General features: G+C 37.4%; 2 protein-coding genes across 2 annotated transcripts; one reads left to right on the top strand and one right to left on the bottom strand.

Moving 5' to 3' along the window:
* The first annotated feature begins 254 nt into the window (after positions 1-254).
* Positions 255-1,305, top strand: LOC110782620 (mitochondrial import inner membrane translocase subunit TIM23-1). The gene has a single exon (XM_021986787.2). The coding sequence runs from the start codon at positions 470-472 to the stop codon at positions 1,025-1,027; it is 558 nt and encodes a 185-aa protein (XP_021842479.1). The 5' UTR covers positions 255-469; the 3' UTR covers positions 1,028-1,305.
* A 1,737-nt stretch (positions 1,306-3,042) lies between these two features.
* On the bottom strand, positions 3,043-23,276 carry LOC110782790 (probable phospholipid-transporting ATPase 8). The gene is made up of 11 exons (XM_021987042.2): positions 22,427-23,276; positions 17,543-18,888; positions 16,437-16,547; positions 16,062-16,338; positions 15,743-15,831; positions 15,502-15,610; positions 15,212-15,421; positions 14,965-15,090; positions 4,233-4,331; positions 3,940-4,131; positions 3,043-3,863 (listed from the first exon to the last, which is right to left on the bottom strand). The coding sequence occupies exons 1-11, from the start codon at positions 22,820-22,822 to the stop codon at positions 3,324-3,326; spliced, it is 3,495 nt and encodes a 1,164-aa protein (XP_021842734.2). The 5' UTR covers positions 22,823-23,276; the 3' UTR covers positions 3,043-3,323.
* Positions 23,277-25,041: the final 1,765 nt, after the last annotated feature.

The following is a 25,041-nucleotide window of genomic DNA, read 5'->3' as shown; positions in this document are numbered from 1 at the left end:
AGATGAAGCTAATAATATATTATATACTAACATTTATTTTCATATACTAAAAATAAATTAGGGCAAAAGTAAATTATGTAAATAGTGCAAAAAGGCAAAACGGTGCGAGTATTAAGGGACAGAGGGAGTATACCATTGTTCTTTTGTGATACCATTATTTTTAACCAAACGGGCAAACGAAACTTTAATTTTCCGTATACAAATATCCAGTGTATTCATTTAACACGGATTTAATAGAGTTGTTTAAATGTGTATTGCAAGTTGTAAGGCGGTGTTGAGGGTTAAGTAGTCTCCGCATTCTCGAAAAACTTCCGACTCGGACGCCTCTTCTCTCTCTCTCTCCTCCCCTTTCCAACCAAAATCAGAAAACTCCGAGGGTTGCCAAAGAAGAATCTTCCCCATCGGAAATCCCTCTAACCCTAACCCTAATCCTAAAATCTGTCAATCGAACCTCGAAAATTTCACAAATATGTCGTTCAATCAACCAAAAGAGGACGAGAATAATGAGAATCGTCGTCTCTACAATCCGTACAAAGACTTAGAAATCCAGGCCCAGAAGCTCTATCAGCTTCCCACCCAACCCGAATTCCTTTTCCATGAAGAATCCGTCCGACAAAGCAGATCTTGGGGTGAGAATCTCACCTACTACACCGGTTGTGGCTATCTGGCCGGAGCTTCCACCGGCGCCGCCAAGGGACTCGTCGACGCTATCCGTACTTCAGAACACGGTGATACCATGAAACTCCGTGTTAATCGTGTCCTGAACTCTTCCGGCCTCACCGGTCGCCAGTGGGGAAACCGCGCTGGAGTCATAGGTCTCATGTATGCTGGTCTCGAGAGTGGGCTCGTTAAGTTGAGGGATACTGATGATGTCATCAATAGTGTGGTTGCTGGGCTTGCAACCGGGGCTCTCTTTAAGGCGGCTTCGGGTCCTCGGGCTGCTGCCATTGCTGGTGCCGCTGGCGGCCTACTTGTTGGATGTACGGTTGGGATGAAGCACGCGCTCAAGAGATACATCCCAGTCTGACTCGATTTTGTAAGGTTGGGAGACTTTACATTTAATTATTTGCTAGTTGGAAATTAAAAAGTTCGCAAATTTTGTTGTGATGAATGAATTAGTCAATGCTGCATTTGTTTGTTTCAATTTGTGGCGTAATACGGTTCTTAGTATATGATTTTTCTTCAATTTCGTAGGTATTGCTCGGCATGATTGAAATGCAAGCTACTTTTATGATGCTGTTAATTTGTAAAACTTTTTTAGATGATCAATAATACTACAGAAAAGGCTTAGACTTTGCCTTCTAATGCTGGTTATGGGTTTGGTATTGATTATAAAGCTATGATCTGTGATTGGGTAGTTTTATGTATTGTTCTTGTTAACATGAAGGTATAAACTGTGGCAAAGACACCATGTATTTGCTGGTATGGCCTGATTGCCTGATATGATCACAGGGCAAGTCGACGGAGGTCAATTAAGTAGTATGGTATTCTTGATTTGGGGCCAAGTATGATAATGTTATCGGTAGTGATCGATCAGTCATTATTCTTTCTTGTATAAGATGGAACGTCTGAGGTTTATTCTGTTTTAGTGAAGATAGTCCATCATACAAGAGTTTAGATTTGCATATTGTGGGTATTCCAGGATTTTGTGGGGAGTGATATTTTCCTTGCATAAACTGAAGCAAGTTACTAAGGTAGTGTTTTGTGAAGGATTTGTGGTTTCACATATACAAAATCATAGTGAAGGTAGGAAACCTAAAGTGAAGTGACATGATTATTTATAGTTTAGGGAAATACTGTGAAATTTGAGGTATAGAGAGTCCTCTCACATCCATTATTTTCCCAGCCTAAGGTATATTGAACCACCTATGAACAACCTTCTAAGTTGTAACCATTTGGATGCTTTCCATATATCATATGCTGAACCGTTGTAGTCTAATAATGTAAGACAAATTTGCCAGATTAATCATATCTGATTTTGATGATAGTTTGTAGAATTTTCTTTTGGGTTATAGATGGAGTTCAAATTATAGGTAGAACTGTAGAAGTCTTTGTAGAAGTATTTGTTCAGGGATATCTTTTGGTAAAATGCTCAACTCTTTTCTGCTACTCATGCTTGTTCACTTGTCATTCATCTCTTCGTTGAAGTACGAATTCTACATTCCTCTTCGTTGAAGTACGAATTCTACATTCCTCTTCTATAGAAGTCATCAATCATATTGATTCAAGGTTAAGTTTTATCTCCTCAGTCCTCCCTCTCCCCTGGAACACATAATTGCTCAACTCCCTGAAGAATCTGTGTGAGTTATGTTACTTGTAAATTGTGAGGTCTGTTTCAGATTGTTGACAATCATTATATCTTACATGTATGTTTAAATCTTGTGCAGCAGCAAGTGAATATTTTTTTAGAGCCCTTCCGTTCCATGGTTATACACTCAGAATTGTGTCTCTATATTTTGCCAATTTAGCCTAAACCCAAAATATTCAAGGAAAGGGTATGAACGAAATGACACACTAGAATTCCAAGACCAAAGATGGGTTGTTATTTGCTTATGCGTTCAAATGACATGCTTCCCAATACTTTATTGACCAGAAAATTAGATGAAATCCTGTAATTCACTATTTGTACTTGTAGTTTCAAGCAAAACACGCCATCCAATTAACAAAATTCAAACTATATAAATTTGATCATTAATTTTTGCCAATATGACATAGGGTCTCCCAGTTCGTGAAAGAGACATGAACATCATACTCCCAAGCATCATTATAAGAAGTTTACAACATAGTCTCTGACTATAACCAAAGGAAAAACCGATGATACCATCCAATTTACTGTAGTATGTGACTATAACCGAAGGAAAAACTGATGATATCATCCAATTTAACATGTATCATTTTCTCATACACCGGTCATAATAGCGTTGTGTATTTGTATGTGTGAACAAAAAATTTTACATAAAATCTGAATGTGTGGGTAACGGAAATGGAAGGGGTGCATGGTTAAGGGGAGAAAGAGAATCACGTGGCAAGTCCACAAGCAAATAATCAAACTATAAGTATAAATTTACCAAAATAATCAAGTCTACAGTCAGTCTTACAGAGTATGTATGTGTGAGTGTGACCAACTAAACTAGACAAGGGCCAGATGGTAATAATATATACTGTACAACGGTTTGCATCCCTAATAATTAACTCTACCTGAACCAGAACCAGAACCAGCAAGGACAGAATCAAATCTCAGCAAAACCCAACCAAACTTAGGCTTACAGAGCTCCAAATCATGTTATAAAAAATAAAAACAAAAAGGCTAACTACATTCTTGTTCAATCCTGAAACAAGATCCTCTGATCACCCCGTGTATCTTCATTCCGTTTAAGCTGGACATGATCATGTGGCATTGGCCAATACCACATCTGAATAGCTCTATAGGTGAAATAAGGAAGAAGAGTGGAGAAGACAACAAAGACGATAACTATCCAATAAAAAGGAGTGGGAGCACATGCCTCTACTAAAGCCATATAAGCCGTTTTTGAAAAGGTAGGAGGTAGTGCGCCATAGATTAGCAGGAATATGTACCACAAAGCGATACTTCCCCATATAACGAAATGTTGTATCCAAGTAAAGTAGTTGATTGAGAGTGCCATTTGACAATTCACAGTCCATACTATACAACTGTACATTGTAGCTGCCAATACTGAGAAGTCTACCACTCGTCCATCACTCCTAAATGCCTGGTGCTTCAGAGCACTTGTCGTCAGGAAGAATATCAACATTGAGCTAATTAGACCATTCAACATCCACCCAAGTATTCGCGGCCAACTGTAGAGTATGTTTTGGATGCCCTCAGCATACAAGGCAGGAAACTGCACAAGTCATTCAAAAATATTATGCTAGAGTGAAATATTTCATACTATACTCCAATTGAAGGTTTATTAGTACCTTGAGGCAAAGCCGTGCAGAAACATCTTGATCAAATACACCAAGTGCTATCACCGGCAGTGCAGTGAAAAAGACATTATAGGTAGACAAGTACCAATCGTTATAAGCAGGTTGAGCAGAGAAAGCAGAATGTGTTTCAAACCAAAAAAGAGTTAGACCGAATGTAATGTTCTTGTAGAAGAAGTAGCATATCTGCATTCAGCAAGAATCACTATCATCAGTCTAGAACAAAGATTCATCCATAAAATCAGTCCAGTGTTTTTCAATACTAGGCTTGATTGGTCGGTCATTACCATCATTGATATACGCCTGTAACACCAGTGACCATGCAGAAGCAATAAGCGTTCAAGAAAACGAAATTGGGCAATGTTGACATCACTTGACATAGCGGCCTGCACCAACACATGGAGTGAATCATAATCTTAGCAACGTAGTAAAGTGTGATTTAGAACATAGAGCACACCTGCCCGTGTAACCAAATAAATGTCTTCCCTAGTATAGAAACACTCAGTAAAGTGTGATTTAGAACATAGAAAAATCGATTGGTTCTTACTTCTCAAATGTAAATGAGAATCGTCTCATGATTAAAACAGAATGTAGAGCACTGCAAATTATACTCCCCTAACACACTAGTTACTAATCTTTCTTCTACACTGCCTCCTTGATGTGTATAATAAAGCAGATTTCTAAACTTTCAATTACCCCTATATTCGGAAAACGATACTCTCAAGGACGATCATTTAAGGTTCCTAAGCATGACTCATTTAAAATTTAAATTAACAGCGCACGAACCTATTGCTTCAATCACCATATTAATGTTTTTCGTAAGACTTAACTTCACTCACTGATTGATCCTCAAAAGTATATCACAAAAAATAAACTGCAAGGCTCAATTTCTCATACAAGCCCTAATTTACAGGCTGCTCTTATTTGAAATAAGATGAAACTTGAAACATTAGATCAACTCAACCAACCAAATCCTATTCTCAAACGAACTAGAATAAACATTTTTAAGTCTTAAGCCTTGCCAAGTGCCAACCCTTTCCACTACTTATAATTGCGTAGGACATGATCCAGATTATACCTAATTATCTCCAAGAATGACTGCTAATTTCACTTAACTATGTTGCTGAGCAAAATTACCAAAGCTCCACATATTTATTGAGGTAACAAGTGTTGGTTATAAAGTGAGAGGAAAGGATGATTTTATTATTGAATATGTGCACACATATATAGTAGTGATACATTAGGGTTTTACAGAATAATCTAAATAAGTTAAGGAGATAATTATTCCTAGATTAAAGGAGAGTATAATGCTAGAATATCTACAAGATATTTACTGATAATAACCGAAAGTATTGTCCTTGAATTGGTCAATCCTTATCACGCCCCCTCAAAACGGTCGGCCAAGTTGAGAGACCGATTTTGGCAACCAACGAATGGAATGTAGTCCTCGGTAGAGGCTTGGTGAGTGCGTCTGCCAGTTGGTCATTTGTGGGAATGTAGGTAACTCGTAGGTTCCCATGTTGGACATTTTCTCGGACGAAGTGGTAGTCCAAAGCAAGGTGTTTCATCTTGGAGTGGAACACGGGGTTTGCACTAACATATGTCGCACCGGCGTGAGCTCGAGAGATGGTGTGACCAAGTTCCTTGAACAGGTTTGTCAACCAAATTATTTCGGCAGTGGCATTTGCTACGGCCCGATACTCGCCTCAGTCGAAGAACGGGCTCGTGTGCGTTGTTTTCGTGAAGCCCAGGAGATTGGGTTCTTGCCTAGGTAAACAATATATGCTGTAGTAGATAGATAATCATCTCGATCACGAGCCCAGTCAGCGTTAGAGTAGGCATGAAGGGTTAGACGTGATGTTTTATGGATGGTGATACCCATGTTGGACGTGCCACTTAGGTATCGAAGAAGGCGACGAAGAGCTTGCATATGAGCGTCGGTGGGACGCTGCATGTATTGAGCCAATTTGTTCACCGTGAAAGCTATGTCTGGACGAGTTAGACCCAGGTATTGGAGGCTGCCTATGAGCATACGATATTCTGTGGGATCATGTAACAAGTCACCACTTTGGGATAGGGGAGGTGTGGTGGCGAGAGGGGTAACCACGGGCTTTGATTCTTCCATATTTGCTTTGCACAAAATATCGTGAATGTACCTCTTTTGACTGAGAAAGATGCCATGGGGATGTTGCATCACCTCGACCCCCAAGAAATAGGAGAGCTCTCCCAAATCTTTGAGAGAGAAACGGGCCGCGAACTTGGTGATGAAGCTGTCCAAGAAGGAGGGCACGTTACTGGTAACAATAATGTCGTCGACATAAACCAGTAGGTATATGATGTTCCCATTGGAATGAAGTGTGAAGAGAGAGGAGTCAGAGATGGTATTCTTGAATCCCAGTTCCAGTAGATGATGCCTTAGCTCCCTATACCATGCCCGTGGGGCTTGTTTTAAACCATAGAGAGCCTTATTGAGTTTACACACATAGGTAGGATGCATCGGGTCACCGTAGCCGGGTGGTTGAATTGTATAAACATCCTCAGTGAGTGTTCCTTGAAGGAATGCGTTGTTTATATCTAGTTGACGAAGGGGCCAGCCTTGGCTTACAGCAATTGACAGAACCGCACGGACTGTGGTTGGTTTAACCACGGGACTAAAAGTCTCGTCGTAGTCTATGCCTGGCCGTTGATTGAAGCCACGTGCAACATACCGAGCCTTGTACTGAGTTATGTTTCCATCTTTATCCTTTTTGATGCGAAAAATCCATTTGCATCCCACCACATTTTGAGAAGGAGAAGGAGGTACAAGTTGCCAAGTTTCGTTGGACATTAAGGCCTGTATCTCGGCATCCATGGCCTTTCGCCATAGTGGGATTTTCAATGCTTGTGTAATAGTTTTTGGCAAAGAAGTGTCCACAAGCTCAGCATTTAGATTAAGTTTGGTGATAGGTTTCCGGATTCCATGTTGAAGGCGAGTGGTCATTGTACGGGTTGGAGGTGTAGGTGAGGGTGGCGGAGTTGGGTCGTGGGTTGAGATTGAAGATGGGGTGGAGTTACTGGTTTGGGTGGGTGGATGGAGTTGGAGCGGAAGCAGTTGAGGGAGTTGGAGAGGGAGTTGGAGATGGAGGAGGAGATAGAGGGGGGGAGTGGGTAGGTTCGGTAAGTGGCGTGGGAGGGTTGGCAAGGGTGGGAAGGATGGGTACATTAAATGTGGCCCATTCCTCCACGAGTGTGGGTTGAGATGCATCTTGTGTGTTAAGTTCTGAAAAAGGAAAAGTGTCCTCGACAAAGTGAACGTGGCGAGAGACATATATTCTGTGAGTGGTTAAGTCAAGACAGTAGTACGCACTCTGAGTTGGAGAGTAACCCACAAATACACACGGTTTTGATTTTGCATCAAGTTTGTGAGATGTGTACGGTTTGAGCCACGGGTAGCAAAGACAGCCAAAGCTACGGAGTTTGACGTAGTTGGGTTCTTTCCCAAATAGCATGGAGTATGGTGACTTGTTTTTGAGAGTCGGAGTAGGCAGACGATTTATCAAATATGCCGCGGTGGAGCAGGCATTTGTCCAATATTTCAGAGGCATATGGGCATGGGATAGAAGAGATAGGAAGGTTTCCACAATGTGTCGATGTCGACGCTCCGAGTAACCATTATGTTCTGGTGTGTGTGGTGGAGTTGTGAGATGAGAAATCCCATCAATGGACAAGAAATTACGTAGACCCTCTTACTCTCCCCCATTGTCTGAGTATAATGTTTTTAAGGGCAATTGGAAATGCTTTTCAACTAACGCTTTATAGCGTTTAAATATGGTTGTAGTGTCCGATTTCTTGGCTAATGGATACAACCAAATGTATTTTGTGTAATGATCGACAAACACAATATAGTATTTATAGCCATCATGAGAATATATTGGGGCTGTCCAAAGATCAGTATAGACATATTCAAGAGGAGCAGTAGACGATATAGAAGAAGTAGAAAATGGTAGTTTGTGACTTTTATTGCAAGCACATGAGTTACAATCTAAAGTAGAGATACTAGGAACATTGAGACTATTTTTTGAAATAAGGAGACGGAAAACATTCTGAGATGGATGGCCTAGCCGGTGATGCCAGTCCAGAGAAGTTGTTCTTGTGCTTGTGTAGACTCTAGGAGAAATGTAGTGAGCTTCATAGATGCCATTGTTAGTTTTCCCTTGGAGTAGATAAATCCCCGTTGTTATATCCTTCACAGAGAAAGAGTGGATGAGAATTCAATAGAGATATTATTGTCATGGCAAAGTTGGGAAATAGATATGATATTTCTAGAGATGGCAGGAACAACTAAAACATTAGTGAGTTTGAGAGAGGGAGATAAAGAAACCGAACCAAAGTGGGTGATTTTGAGTCCCTTACCATCACCGAGGATGAGTTCTTCCGTGCCATCATATGGAGCATGGAGAGATAGAGTGTTCAGGTCTGCCGTAACATGATGAGTCGCGCCACTGTCCAATAGCCATGGTGTGGATGAGGAGGATGCAGCAAGGTGAGCTTGCGGTTTGTATGAGTTGCGGTTTGGTGCAAAACCGGAGTGAGCAGGAGGGGATGCAGTTGGAAATTGCTTTGTAAATAGAGGGCATTGAGCAACAACATGCCTTGTTCGCGGCACCACTGGCACTTTCCGAGATATGGCCGAGGCTGCTTGGTGTTGTTTGAAGGGGTTGGCAGAATGCCGTGGTTGTTTGGGCGAGCAGTATTGCTGTTGGGGCGAGGGTGATTTCGAGTATAAGCAGCAAAGGCGGCAGCGGGAAAGGAGGGATCCACACGGGATTGCTGAATGGCTAGCTCTTTGTTGATGAGTTTTTCATGTAGTTCTTCAAAGGATATAGGTGTGTCACGGGCATTGACAGACTCAATGACCGTGGAGTAGGATTCATCGAGACCGAGAAGCACCCGATCAATTAGATCTTCATGTTCTACTTTCTTCCCAAGGTCAGCAAGATGGTCGGCCAAGGCTTTGATAGTTTGCATAAACTCTGTGACACTGCGGTTGCCCTTGGTGGTGCGGGACAGTTGATCCTTGAGTTGCTTGATGTGACCCCGGCTGGGAAGGGCATACGTGCTAGAAAGCATGTCCCACAGATGCTTGGACGTGCGAGCTTGGGAGACCAGGGGTACAAGGTTAGGGGAAAGGGTACCGATCAAGGCACCAAATAGCAGTCGGTCTTGACGGAGCCAATGGACGTTTGCTGGATTAGAGATTTCAGCACCTTCTTCTGAGAGTGTGGTTGGTGAGGGGCAAGTGAGGGTGCCATCAACATAACGTAACAGATCGTGGCCTACAAGAATGGCTTCAATTTGAAGCTTCCATGAAAGATAGTTTGTGGGTGTAAGTTTGATGGCATTGTGGATGTTTAGAAAGATGAATGGATTTGTGGGATCACTTGCGTTTGGAATTTGGTATGAAGGTATGTTGTTTGCCATAGCCATCGAAGGGAAGGGAGGTGTAGGTAGATCAGACGGCTGATACCATATAAAGTGAGAGGAAAGGATGATTTTATTATTGAATATGTGCACACATATATAGTAGTGATACATTAGGGTTTTACAGAATAATCTAAATAAGTTAAGGAGATAATTATTCCTAGATTAAAGGAGAGTATAATGCTAGAATATCTACAAGATATTTACTGATAATAACCGAAAGTATTGTCCTTGAATTGGTCAATCCTTATCATTGGTTTTCCTTAATTCTTGAAGTCACATGCATCCACCTCTAATCCCAAAACCCCTCAAGGAGTTGCATCAATTCTAAATTAGTACTGCTGGTAGTTTGACTAATTTTGGAGAAAAATAAGCTATAGAACCATCCCACTGAAACGCTGCATCAACAACACATAGAGAGCTGATTAACTGCGCTAATGTACACCCAAAAGGCCAAAATTTCAATCTTTCACAGTTACTTTCAATCCAAAAGCATTCTTCTTGCATGGGATACAAACATATTCACTTACGGTGCATCCACGCCTTTTACAGTCAACTATTTTAGTGCCAACAGCCTTTAGCCAAATCTTCCCTGCCAAACCCTTTTGTGTTGGGTATAGGAAGTATTCATGATTAGGTTGAAGATAAACTACCGTGTGTAGTTATCACTTATCAATGCACCTAAGCTCAAGTGCCAAATTTATCATATTATAATCAATATTTGTCTAATTGTCTTATGGTTTAATATATTTTATCCTCATTTTTTTCTTAAAAATGTCAATCTTATAGGTAAGAAGGATCCGTATGTGGTTTTCACTTATCAGATGAACCCAAAAATAAGCTAGCAAAAGACTCTGGTGCATCGAGATGGGGGCACGAGTCTGGCATAGAATTACACCATGAGGTTTACTATGGTAAATATATTGTCTTTACCCTAAAGCATGAACATTGGTGCTGATAAAGATTTGGGGCAAATCCTTGTGCAGCTGTGCCTTTAAAAGAGTTGTTAGACGGTGGTAGTTTTAGGTTTGTTGATAAAGATAATAAGATTAGATATTTAGATGATCAAAGAAGTGTGTTTAGAGTAGAAATAGACCATTTAGATAAATCTTAGCGAAGTAGCAAAATTGAACAGAGTCATGCAGTAGCGAAGTAATTCTTATCTAAAATTAATACTCCACTTCAGATGTAATTTTTGGATGTACTATTATGAAGTATAAGCTTTATGTTTTGTTACTGTGTTGCTAGATCAATAATCGAGCATTCGTGGGTGAAATTCGAAGAGTATTAATAATACTTTTAAAATGTAAATTTGTTAAAAGCAGTTCATTAAAATACACTTAAAAGTTCATATACGAATTACGAATTATATTTTCATCAAAGATTTTTCTTATTTAGAGTAATTTTTTTATTTTAGCTTTGGTATTACAATTAGGCCATATAAGAGTTTTTTGATAAACTTATACTTCCGTATAAAGTATAAGTCATTGTATTTTTAACTATTGTTTTTTGCCGTGCATCGCACGGGCTTCAAACTAGTATATATATAAAGGGGAGTTTTTTCAAGAGATTTTGGAGCGCCACGTAAGATTTCCACGTCATCAAATATGAGAGTATAAATAAACTAATATTTTCAGATTTATTAAAAAACAACATACGGAGTATCATATTTCAAATTTATAAAAAAAAAATAATTAATATTTTGGATAATTAACCAACAAATGGAATACAATCGATCTTAACCGAAAGATAAATACACGAGGAAAATATTGGATGAATACGCCTAACAAGTAACAACATCACCGTTTGTTAAGGATGATAATTGACTAAAATTAGGATAATTATACAAATGTTGTGTCCACGGTTTATAGAGTTTGTTTTTTTTTTTTTTAAACAAAATTTATTTAATAAGAAAATAAGAGTTCTGATGTGACATAAAATTTCAATTATAAAAATAAATAGACTTGGTTTTCTTAGGCTTAATCATAACCCCTTCTACTCCTTTTCTTTCGTTTTCAGCGTTCAATTGTGTACGTAATGTCGTTCATATATCTTCTTCATGTAAAACCGTTCTCACGTTTTTAGCTTTTTTTCCTTCCTCCTTTCAGTTCCTGAAGTTGTAACTTTTTTTTTGGAGTTTTAGTTGTTCATCTATTCCAGAATTGTTCTGCTCAGAACATGTAATTCGTATATGAAAACATGTTGTGTTCTTGGGTGAGAACTCAAAGGTTCTATTTTATTTTGTATTTTAATTTTGGTTTGACGTAATTGTACTGTGCTTATTATAGTGTTTTTTTATGTAAATTCTATCAATATTTTTTCTTAAATGAAAAACTGTTATTCGTATCAGGTTTTGATTTGGGTTATATGTTCAAGTGATCAACCAATTGGTCCGAATAATTGCTTATTCCGAGTATTGGCTAAGGAGTAAAAAACTAAAAATTAGTATTTTAATGTTTTGAATTTCGCTGATCATATTCTCCTAATAAATCACAATTCTTTGAGTACTTCGTATTAGAGTATCTTGAGCTTTTCTTTTTTAATAAGATGAACTTATGTTTGTGCAAGCAATAACTTTCGCCAAAAACCAACTTGGTCGTCTATGTTGTATGGAGTATGAGAAATTAGGGAAGTAGTTTTTATTTTATTTTATATTAGTTGATAGAAAGAAATTACAGTGGTAGTTGGCGAAAGCTAAATTCGTGAGGGGAAAGTTCGTAATAGCGCAATTTAGGAGGTGGACCATGGTGCACATAGAGCATAGTGCACCTTAAGAACACTAGTATATAATTGAAAGAACATCTTTTTACGAAAAAAGAACATGCGTATTTTTTTTATTTAGGTTTTTAATAAATAGTAAAATAATATATTATTTTTATAACAAAAAAGTGAAATATTATATCGCATATTCTTTCGCCGTAGTGTCATGTTCTTTTGCTCATGCACATATGTTCTTTTGGTGCACCATTCTCTATGTGCACCACGGTCCATAATCCACGGATTGTCGTAATAGTAGTAAAACACTACAGATAGAAAGTGTATAAAAAACACAAGTACAAAAATGTTTGACTAAATTTTCTTGAATTCTCTAAGTAATTAAGTTTGTTATTTTTATCTTATCATATATTCATAACTGACGAGTTATTGACCATTTATTGTCATTGACCAACTAATCATTCAATATATTAATACTCCCTCCGTCCCATATTAGTTGTTACACTTACCTTTGCACAAAGTTTTAGGTGATAAGTGGTTGTTTGGTTATCAATTGTTATTTTATTGAAAAAGTAGATGTGATAGGAGTTAGTGGGGAATTATTTTAATTGAATGAGAGAGGGTGTGGGGACAAAAAAAAAATTAGTGGGAAGAGAGAGACAATATAATAATTGTGGGGTCATTCCTAATTTAGAAGTGTAACAACTAATCTGGGACGGACGAAAAAGAAAAGTGTAACAACTAATCTGGGACGGAGGGAGTTCATTTAAGTTCAGCAAAATAAAATAGAATTACAAATGTATAAGTTCAGATAAGTTCATTTAAGTTTAGAAAATATAAGTTCAGTAAAAATAAGTTTTTTTCAGACATTTTCACACACAAATAAGTTTATTTTACATAAAATAAGTTTTTTTCAGATAAAATAAGTTCAGATAAGTTCAAATAAGTTTAGAAAGTTCACATAAGTTCAGATAATATAAGTTCAGTCAAAATAAGTCTAATTGAACGATGCCCTAATATTTAAACTACCAATTATGGTCAAAGTTTTTAATCTTTCACCATATAAATAGTAAATTGATCGAAGGAAATATTATTTTGCAATACTTCCGTATTTATACAATCAACATAAAATGCATACGTAGTAAACGATCTTCCCAAAAAGTAATACTCTTTAGTCTCATAGTCTGTACTCCTTAATATCAAACAATCTCACAAAAAAAATATTGAATTCAACCCGTGCATCGCACGGGCTTTAAATCTAGTTATACTTATAAGTCTTTGTTTTTCAGATTTGTTTTAGGTGTAGGACTATGCTTTGTTGCTGATTGTGTTCCTAGGCTTTCCTAAGCCTTTTAGGAACCCTTTAGGCATGGGTTTTGTGGCCTATTTAGGGTTTTTCCTGAACGAATAAAAATAAGACTTGGTGATTAGAATTTTGGCTTTAAGCTTAAGAGTTTGGAACGTATTTTATTAACTCTTGTGTTTTTTGTTTGGTAGAAAGGAATAGGATGGAAAAGAAGAGTTTTGAAAAGAAGAGAAAGGAAAAGAAAAATATGGGCTTCCGTGTTTGGTTCTAAAAATTAAATTGGATTTGATGGAAATGGAAGGGAAAATTAAATTGGATTTGGAAGGAAAGAGAAAATTAAAAGCTGTCAAATTATTTTCCTTTCGTTTCCTCTCATTTCCTTCCACAAAACCAAACAACAGAAAATAAATTAAGTTTCCTTTTCGCGCTTTGCTCTTAAGTAAGGTGGAAGTTAGCTACTTGCTTGTTAAAGGTGTTTGCCCGCGGCTATTCTTCTGCCCTATAGCCGTGCTACTTTCAATCCTTAGAAGCGGGTATTAGGTTAGCGGGTGCCTATCTATCTCATAGCTGTTCCTGTGCTTTTTGGATACCTTTCCATGCTTTAACAAGCCAGCTACGTACCTTGTTCTTGTAAGCAAGTAGCTTTCTTTTATTTTGGAATAAGCTGGAAGTAGTATGAGTTGAAGTGAAGGGCGCTAGTAAGTAATAATAAGTAGAGCGGAACACTGTTGGCTAAACAAAAGACGTATGACTTGAGAAAGTAAGATCTCCTATCTGTTGTCGGAAAAAGGAGCTCAAATGGTATTATATAAGTATAGGGACTAATAGTAGAATGCAAATAATAGGTCTTTCCTATTTGGGTTGTCCAAAACTCCAACTAGCCCCATCAACATTAAAGAATCTCATGAATAAAGAAGAGGAGTCATCTTCTCTTTAAGAGTTCCTTAGCTGTTGTTGAATCAACTTAGAATACAACCGGTCCCCACGTCTGTTCCCTTCCCTTCCCTTCCCTTCCTTTACTAATGTTGCACCAAACAAAGCCTAATAAGTGAAGTTAAGCAAAAAAACCTTAAATTAGGCGAGTGAAACCTGATATTAAAGATGTTAGATCAAGTAGTGAGTAAATCGTAATTGTCACAGTTAGTTAGTTTAACAGGAAACTTAAGAATTCTGTTAAGCTCAATTGTTGTAATTTCTGGGTGTGGAGCTGATTTCCTACAAACAGCCTACTGAAATCATTTGTAGCATTCTGAAATTCAATAATAATCCCCTCTTACTTCTGATCTCTCTCACCCCTCTCTCTTCTGTCCTCTTTCTCTCTCTTTGACATCTAACCTTCTTCTTTCTTTTATTATGTTCTCCGAATCTAAGCTACTGCTACATGCCTACATGAAACTATTTCATCCATCTTGAAATTTTGGTGAGTGAAGCCATAAATTCTGGTTTAAGAGCCTTAGTGTTCTTTCATTTGACTGAAGTTTGTGAGAGAGTAAGTAAACTTATCAAGAGACATATCAGTATAAGCAGGGAATTGTTACCTGCATTCCTTCCACACCACTGATACCAACTCCAATATTAGCCTCCTGAATCATGCCAACATCATTTGCCCCATCACCAATTGCCAATGTTGTTTTACCTGTTCTTATTTTGACCAATCTTGTCACCTGCATATTTTTTACATCTTTATCAGATTTTTCTGGGGTCAGTAACATTGCAAGATTGGCAACTGACTGTGAACTGAAAACTAACGGGAAATCCATATTTTCCAACAAGAGAGAAACTCACAAGAGCTTTCTGTTTGGGTGAAGAACGACAGCATATAACCGAATCACAGGCATTTGCAAGTTCTAGAAAAGACTTTTCCAGATTTTTATCCAGAGCGAAAGCTAGAGATTTCCCATCGATTATCAATCCAAATTCAGTGGAAGTTCCTTTAGCGGGACTAATCTGACTCTTGGCATCACTTAATTGCTTTCTTACACTCTCCAGGGAGGCCTGAAATGATAAAAAAAAAAAAGCAATTAACAACAAAAGTTCCTAATGATTTTATACACTATATGCTTATACCCATTGACCTTTGTGATGGCTTCCTTGTCACCACGTTTTTCCAACGAAATAATATCCGCTGAATCCAGTGAGATCACAATTTGCTTCATCCCTTGCCTCAATAGGCTACATGCATAACTGCAATGGTTCAAATTTGATGCATCAAGACACTTGACAAGCATAAACAGACTTTGAAAAAAGTCTTGTAAAACAAGTCATCGACAGACACAAAAGAAAACTGAAAACTCATCAGGATACACTGTCACCTACCCAATATTTATTGCTGTTTCCATCTTATCGCCAGTTAGGACCCATATCCTGATACCTGCCCGGGCAAGTTTCTCAATGCATTCTGGGACCTGTTGCAGAAGAACTAAAAGAGGTGAATAGTTCAAATCTTAGCTACCCTCCACTGGTACTATGACAGTAGAAAATAATCTGGTACTGTATTCAACAGAAAATAAACTTCAAATCTTAGCTCTCCTCCACTGGTACTATGGCAGTAAGCATTACACTGGAAAAGAAAGGCAGATGGCAGCTAAAAACATCAAGAAGAAATAATGTAGAAAATGTTGTTAAAATCATATACCCCTTTTTGCAGTTTATCCTCAACAGCTGTAGCACCAAGGAGAATCAACTCCTTTTCAATCTTATCAGCAGCTGCATCGACCAGTGCATCCCGTTCAGCACTTACAGAAGTTTTGGCTTTCTGAAACTCCTCTTCCCACTCTGCAAACCCTTCTTCATTAAGCTTGCGATATGCAACTACCAAGGTTCTTAAACCCGCCTCTGCATATATTTTGATATGAGCCCTGGTCTCAGCTTCAAATAGTTGTCCTTCTTCAGATAGTCTCTCAAACATTGCACTAAACATATAGCCAATCAAATAAATAAGAAACCTCTGGAAAATCACCTATATCCTCATACTATACCAGGAAAAAATAAACGATATGTTCTGCCTAACCTGTCTGCGCCTTTGCACAAAAGGAGAAGCATATTTTCTTCATTTCGGACGATTACAGACATTCTTTTGCGTGAGCTACTGAATTCTAGGACATGAAGAAGTTCATACACCCTGAAAATAGAACAAGTCCTTAGAAATCAAGACAAAGAATTTATCTTTCTAAACAGAAAATTTTGAATCCTAAAACAACTTGAGTTTCATTCTACAAGAAGCAACAAGGAAGAATTCACAGAAAAATAGAACAGAACAGGAGACTGTAAGCAAGACCGATAGCTGAAATAAAGGATGAGAGAATTCCAAACTGTAATCTGTCGATCAAAATGGAGGATTACTCTCCATCTGAACAGGTCTTGAAAATGAAGTCAACAGAGCAATGTGATAATCAACCCTAGCGTTCTGCATTCCACGAGCAATCTTCATCTTCTTATTCATTCCAGGTACAGAGTTAACATTTAGAGCATGTTTGGTATAGCACCTTTCAAATGTTGGAAATGGAATCAATTAACTAATTCCATTACCTATTGTTTGGTATTAGAGATGGGTAACACACCCCATTTCCAAAGAGTAACCATTACCACCAATTTGTTACCTCTCCTAACCTTGTGGAACAAAGTGTTATCCTCCTCAATCCCTAATTTGATACAAGGGATTGCTTTCCTTAGGTATACCAAACAACAAATAATGATTACTTAACATTACCATTTCTCCTTCTTAAATGTTTACAATCCATTTCCTTTCCTAGATTCATACCAAACATGCACTTAGTATTTCCATGTTTGCAAAGGAAAAACTTAAGCACCATCCTTAAGTTTTTGTGCTCAATGCAAAAAAAAAAGTCTCTATTCCTAGTCCTGATACAATCACCATTGGCAAGAAAGGCAACATGTTAAACATACAGCAAATTTAACGGTTATAAGAATGCAATATATTAACTTCTACACTACCAAATTCACCGAATTGCCTCAAAGTTGACAGATCATGGCTCACATATGTTGACTTTTACGGACATTAAAGAAAAAGATGAGCTATTTCTTTGTAGATTCCCACTAAACAATGGAATTCTGAAAAGTGAAATTGACCAGCAAGCAAGGAATCTAGAAGCCCACCTGTCAATCATTTGCCCAGTTTCATAGTCCAACTCATGCAAAAATATGCTTGTCTGTGTCCTTCTGAAAAACTCAAAACCAAGTTCCCTTGCAGCTATGACAAAGGCTGCTTCGTCAGGTGATTCAGCTTCATAAGAAATTTGATCTGTTTCCTCATGGACATCAGGAATGGCAGTATGGCAGACTGCCAACACTCTGAAAAATTTCTGTATCATATCTGAATGAGGTTCATTGACCCACCTTCCATTCATGAGGCGTTCATCATTGAAATTAAAACCTTTAACTTGCTTATCTGAGGTCTTGCTGTTTCCTACTGCACCCAGTACACTGGAGGAAACTAGTTGCCCTTGCCTTTTAGCTAGAGCAACCTCTACTTCTGTCATACCTTGTCCATAAGATATACCAGCTATGGAGCATTTGACAAATTCCATAGAGTTGCATGTTAATGTACCTGTCTTATCGGATAATATGGTATGAACTTGACCTAGTTCCTCATTCAAATTAGATGTACGTGCATGAGCAGGCCTGTCAGTTTCCTCACAATACATGTGCTGATCCTGATTTATAAAAATACACTGCAGGACCTTCACAATCTCAATGGATATATAAAGAGAGATGGGAACCAGGTAACCATACAGCATGAGGTCAGTTAGTAGATGTAGAAAGGCAGCTAAAGCTGCACTTCTTGGGTCATAAAGGAAAGTAACCTTATCTGGTCGAAGATACCATCTTCTCAACTTTCCATTAGTGATATCCTTTTTAGTAATAATGCCAAAGAAGACAGACCCAGTAAAGGATATCACAATAACAAAACTGAAAAGGATATATATGACTTTATCCAATCGGCTTTCAATTCCACTTCTCTTTGATGGTGGGTTGATAGCATTCTGCATTACTTTTGTGTCATGCCCGGTGAAAATCACCACACCGTAGACATAATCAGTGTTCCGAAGTTTAGAGTCTCTCAGAAGAAGTTGTTGCAGAGAAAGAGGATACTGCTTTCCATTATAATACAAGGTTCCAACAAAAGAGTATAGATTTTCATTCGGATCTTCACACTTGGTTACTGCCTTGAATTGACACAAGGAGTTTTCATCTTGCAAGCAGGAAGTGACTTCCAAAGCATGCTTCAGCTTCAGATTTGTTTCTCCGTCAAGATTCGAGGTCTCTACATAGCAGATTCCATCTTCATAGTTTGAAGAGAGGAAAAGCAAATCAGCTGGAAAATGTTCATCTTTGTACACCTTTACAACATCACCAACCCTAAGTTCTTTCCACATAGATTTAACAAAGATTTGATTGCTACCATCAAATAACTCAACTTGCCTATTATTGGCCTCTATATCCTGTAAGAAGTTGAATAAGTTCAATTAATTAGCTGGAAAAGATCGATTTAAAGGGAAAAATTATGAAACATGGAGATATCTTCAAACACATTTATGAAACATAGACCAGAGGTGTCACTTGCATGACATGTATTCAGTATAGCTATTTTAGAATATATGAAGACAAAATAAGGTACACATATAACAAAATACTTGTATCAAATTATTAAAATAGAACTTAATGAGCCAAGGCAAGCATTTAACAATAAGAATATAATAATAACACATTCTAGCAACAATTATCATGCATTTGCTACTGAGAATTGAAAATTCCACTACCTCAATTCCTTTTTGTTTGTTCCATTTTCCATGCATAATTTCCAATACACACATTTGCACATCAATATCTTCAACTACATATCATGGATTCACAGAGTATAAAAAATTACGAAAAATTGATATGTAGAACCTACACAACCAAATAATCTAACAAGATCACACATAATCAAGTTAGGAATGAAACATTGAAGTATTTAATTCTTGCAACATAATTTTTTTAGCTTTACCCTCCCCCCTCTAGGCTCTCTAACATCGAAATCTTTATCCTGAAATCCCAAACTTCAGGCAGTGCATGATTTCCATTGAGTGTCCTTTACCCTTCATAAGATACATGATTCATCACTTTAGTTCTTTTTTAGCATTAATCTCATTCTCTAAACCAGCTCATAGATTGATACACTGCCAGAATGAACAAATTCTGTCCATGAGACTTTTAAGAACAACCTGACTGCCGAGGGCCTTGAAACATCACTTAGTTCAATGTCACGTCTGCAGCAAAAACAGGGAACCCAAGATAAACCCACGGATTTTGGCACACTTCTTGACGTTTACAAGAAAGCTACAACTTGTTCTGTCCCTACTACTTACCTACTAGCATTACAAAACGCTGCTCTTGTACTTTACCAAAATGCTAAAAGTATTTGTATGCTTTGAAGAATTTTGTTACAGTATCACTACTCATAAACACCTACGTATAAAACATGTCTTCTGGAACAAAGTGGCAGATCACTTTGGAGCCTTATTTATGTAGAATTCTCCTATTGTTAATTTGGTGAGGCACATAGGCTGATATTTTGGTGTAGAAATGTATGAACACTGTTGACCTCAAGATTTCAATATTTGGTCCATTAGAAAGGTTATATTTCCGACGCAGCATTTGGAAGATCTTGAAGATAAAGAACATCTCCAACATGAAAACACAAATTATAGATGGGGGTATACAAACAAAAGAAATACTGTCACCACATATGGTTGAGAAACTCCTAACTTGTTTCCTGTTTTAGCATTGATACTTTCAGACGAGAAGGCACTCTAAACATCACAGAGTCGGTCAATGGTCATCAGTTAAACAGAATGTATCCTGGTAAGCTGAATATGTCGACGATGATGATTGAAGTTCTGAATAATGAATCTCAGAAATGCATTTTATTAATTAGTTGCACCGTCAAATTCTACACTGCAGTATCCTGATGTTCCTTTTGCATACTCAGGTGGGAGACATATTTCTTTCCTGAAGCCATTTTAATAGATTGATACTTAATGCTGATACATGAGAAAATACAACCTAAGGTAGAGTTACCAGAGATACTCAATTACAAGTTTCTTCCAAGACATCTAAAGCTAAGTTACTCATACTAGTGTCAGACACGGATATGTGTCCAAGTGTCCACCCGGCTATATTATGATATTTTCCATGATTATAGTCCAAAATGAAGTGACGGAGTATCCATATCCATCTCGGAGTGTTGAGGAACCGACACGAATACTTGAGGTAAAATGAAGGGCCCGAGTAACATAGCTGTAAAGCAGCATAGAAGACAGTCATTGGTTTTCCTAATTTGCAATAGGTCCTGGGATCCAAGTGTGAGTGTGATACTGTGAATGGATCATGCAATTCTGAGTGAAGTTTCTTTCTAAAGATACAACAACTTTGTTTCAGGTAATTCTTCACTATTTCACTACTAAAAATTCATTAATTAAATATTAAGTTCTGGTGGAATGGAAAATTGGAGAACTTAAAGTGGCGTGAATAAAAACAGGATAAGGCTTAAGTGAGGCTTCCCTAGTAGGTGGCAGAATTAAATGTTTGTTGCAACACCCCTCCCCTTATTTCTTGCAAGGATTTTGATTTCGATGAAGACAGGAGTTGGAATTGCTTCCCCCCTAAACTGGTGGCGGATTTCTATAAACTATTTTAGTAACGCCAAGAGATATCCATAAAACTTAAAATCGTCCAATTGATTATCATTTCGCCAGTGTGCTAGAAATTTTGCAAGATTTGAGGAAAGACCAGAACCCTCTTAACGGTTCTATCTAGCCACCTTCCTAGCAATATTTATAAAGATATTGTGCAGTCCACCTATTCTTCACATTATTCTTCATGGATAGTGCAGAAAAGGATAATGGACATGTAGGGCTCTGAACTCAGTTTAAAATGAGTTAGTGGACTTGGAAGCATGAACTAATTTTCACCTTCCAAGTAAGGGCTTTTCCTGCCTTAGGTGGTTATAAATCTAGGAAATGGATTAGAAAATAATCAAAAGTTTCCACATGATTTTCAAAATGGGAAAGAGCATAAATCAGAAGATGTGGTATGCAATCACACCTTTAGTTGATAAAGCTGATACTTTATTTCATTGTATTTGATGTTCAGAGTCTTGAGACACAATGTTAAGTAGTAAGAATTTCTTGAGATTTGGTGAAAACAGTGAGATAGAAATAATTAAATAGTTCAATTAATTTCAGAAATTCCCAAGAATGATTTTAAGGAAGTTGGAGCCAAAGTGCGGTGACATGCTACTCGCTGTAATTACATCGACTGAAATTCCATCTCCAGCTTTATCAGTGGACCATAGTGAAGTCAAATCCATGATTAAATTATTTAAACCCCAATCCCTTATCTTGGCCTTTAGACAAGATAGTTTTAGAATTACAAATCATGGAAGCCATTCTCAAAAAGAAAGATCCCCTTTCCAACACAACACATCTGAGAAGTGAGAACCCAACCCAGAATTTTCTCTCAAATTTGTAAACCTGTATGCGCAGGTCTACACTACAAGTGTAATGAAAGTTCCAAACCTTAAACCAGATTCTAATATTCTAATGCATTGCATTTCCTTGTTCCTTAACTGGAAGAATTGCTCTTAACACAATTAAGCTCAAGGAACAAGCCAATATTCAACCATTACAGACTTATTATTAAACTTTGTTCGGGAGGACATAAAATTCCAATCTACCCAATTTCTGGGAAACACTGTCTAGCTATGGAAACTACAAGATTCTAGTCTACCTTATTCTCAAACCCAAAAACTCAGCAAAAACACAACAGATAGTCGTTGCTTCCAGGAAATATCATCCCTTACCTCCTTAATCACAGTTCGTAAAGGTAAACGATATTCCACAAAGCTCGCATTGAGCAATTCAAATTTCAAAATGTAAATTAAAAAAGCTATAAGAACCAAATCAAAAGTAGTAATTTTGAAAGAAAAAGTCAATGTACCTGTTTTTTACGTTTCCAATCTTCGACAGCCTCTTTGGCCATAGTAGCTCCAATAACAACAGCCAAAGGGAAAGCAATACTAACAGCAGCATAAGGTGCCAAAGGACTAAATGATACACAAGCAACAATAAGAAAATACAAATTGGCAACTCGGCGAAATTGCTCAAACAAAGATTTGGGTATGAAATTAAGAGGAGTATACTTGGTAGTAGATACATAATTTCCTCTGTAATTCAGCTGAATTGCTTCTGGGTTATCTGGATCATTACAATGCACTACTCTTGCGTAACCCCTTTGTCCAATTTGTGAATGTTCTTCATGAAAACATGGTTTCATACATCCAAATGAATACAATTTACTCAACAACACATCCCTTTTCCTCCTCCTGCTTTCCATTTTTTATTTTTCCACCCACAACCCCTTCAAATTCGTAGAAAATCCCAGTTTTCTAAGCTGTTCAGATCAATTAACACACCCACATAATTGACAATTTTTTAATGGGTAATGTAAAACTTGTCTGGATCAAACGTAATGTCGGTGAAAAGGGGCAAAATATTGCAATCTAACATAATTTTTTTGGGTATTTTTAGAATGAAAATGACCAGAAGTAACGTATGGGTCTAAGATACAACTCCGAAGAGGGGTTGTTTTCAAAAGGGATTTTGTGAAAAAGGGAGGAATAATTTGGATTACTTTGAGAACAAGTTGGGGAATATCTACTGTTACGTTGTTGATTGAGGAGAGAAGATGAAAATGAGTTTGTAGTTGAACAAGAACCTGCACAAAGAAGCTGACACCTGCCCGTTGCCCAAACCCAATATTGGAGTCAAGTCAACAAGGATGCCGATTGTTTATTTAGATGCTATATCATCCCTGTCCTTGTTGGTACCGATAATGGTACGGGAGGCCTTTTATTAATAAAAAAAACAATGCTAGTATGTTACGTGAAAAGCATCATGGACTACTTTTTTTTAGTAGTCTTCATTACACAATTTACATAGGCTTTGGCCCTTGCTCGTGAGTCGTAGGTGCCAACGCTCATGTGGCCATCCGACCCACGACGACGTTGGTTCTGAATTCTGATGATTGTTTGCTCACACTGAGCCTAACAACCATCGCCCCCCGATTAAAACTTTCTTATTAATATTATCGAATTTTCTGTGCAACTAAACATTTTATTTTTTAGTTTGTCATATGTTGAACCTACAGTTTCAGTCAAGGGTAAATTGTGTCCCTAATCGGAAATTAGTTCTACTGAACGGAAGCGTCCTGCAGTTAGGCATTATGATCACTTGATCTCACTGAATAATACAAACTACGTAATTTATCTAAATCGCATTTTTTTTATTGATGCATACTTGATAGAAGGATATACATCCTTTAAGACCAACCTGCTTGGCCTTCCTAAAGTTACTGCGACACACATGAGGCCTTGGGTCCGTGTTGCTGCATGTGCGCATGGGTTCTTTCGGCCAACTAGCTAGGTATGTCGCTACCATGGTGTAACACCCTAATAAATTCTTATTTTTCTAAAACTAATTTCTTGAATAAATAAAAGGAATTACCAAGGCATTACCGTCACCATGAAAATGGTTAAGCCTATTATCAGAATTTTGAAGCGGAACTTACCTACTAAAACTTACTTTGCAAAGTCCAACTTTAAATTAAAGTCCACCAAATTAGAATCATTAAAGGCCCACAAAACCTGCAATCCAAAATCATTTAAAAATTATTAAGCACTTCAATAAAATAAATACTTGAAATAAAAAGCGGTTGAAGCATTAAACATTCACTCCACACTCAATCACGAATGAAATGCCAACCTGTAAATGCTTTTTCATTTAAAACACTTGTGAACTGCTCACCATAATTACAAGTGAAAAATATGCATGGTTCATCACATGGTCATTAAGGCACAAGCACGACCAAGACATCAAGAAAGCATGAGTCAACAAAGCTGAGTACATACAAAAAAATTGAAATGCAATTAATCATGTTTAACTTGACAATTGAAATGGTCTCTAACAACCTACATGCTTAATAGTTCAACGTGCAATACAACATTGAATAAACAACATTACTCTTGACTTTTACTCTTGACTTTCTACTATACAACTTCTTCTTTTCTATTAGTCGGAATATGAAAAACATGTATCCGCCTCGAGCGACGGGGAGAGTATAAATTTTAGGTTGGACACGCCACCTCGCTTATACTTCATCTATTGATTATGAACTAGTGTGTGGCCCGAACGATGCCCCGGTTGCTACAATGAATAATTAAAATTTTAGATTTCTCTTGAGCTCAATATATGACCAAAATACTTGTATTCTATAGAATGAAAAACATTTGTTTAGTTCGTCAACTACATGGACACATTACGTCATTTATCATTGCAAGTAATTTTTTCAATCATATCATCTTATAATTTGTATAATTTATTTTCCCGTGGATTTAAGTGCCTCAAATTAATAAACACCAAATTAGATATATATGCAGTTATGTAGGACAATCCTATAATTTATGCTTATGAGACTTATGCCATCATGTTTCTTCATGGTTGTCATAATGCTTTAATTTTTTGCTTTTTTTTCCAAAACAGTCCGTAGAAATTACA

Source organism: Spinacia oleracea, chromosome 4, assembly GCF_020520425.1.
Source record: "Spinacia oleracea cultivar Varoflay chromosome 4, BTI_SOV_V1, whole genome shotgun sequence".
NCBI lineage: Eukaryota > Viridiplantae > Streptophyta > Magnoliopsida > Caryophyllales > Amaranthaceae > Spinacia > Spinacia oleracea.
Note: the sequence above shows the minus strand (reverse complement) of the source record. Positions and strands in the feature narration are given on the sequence as shown.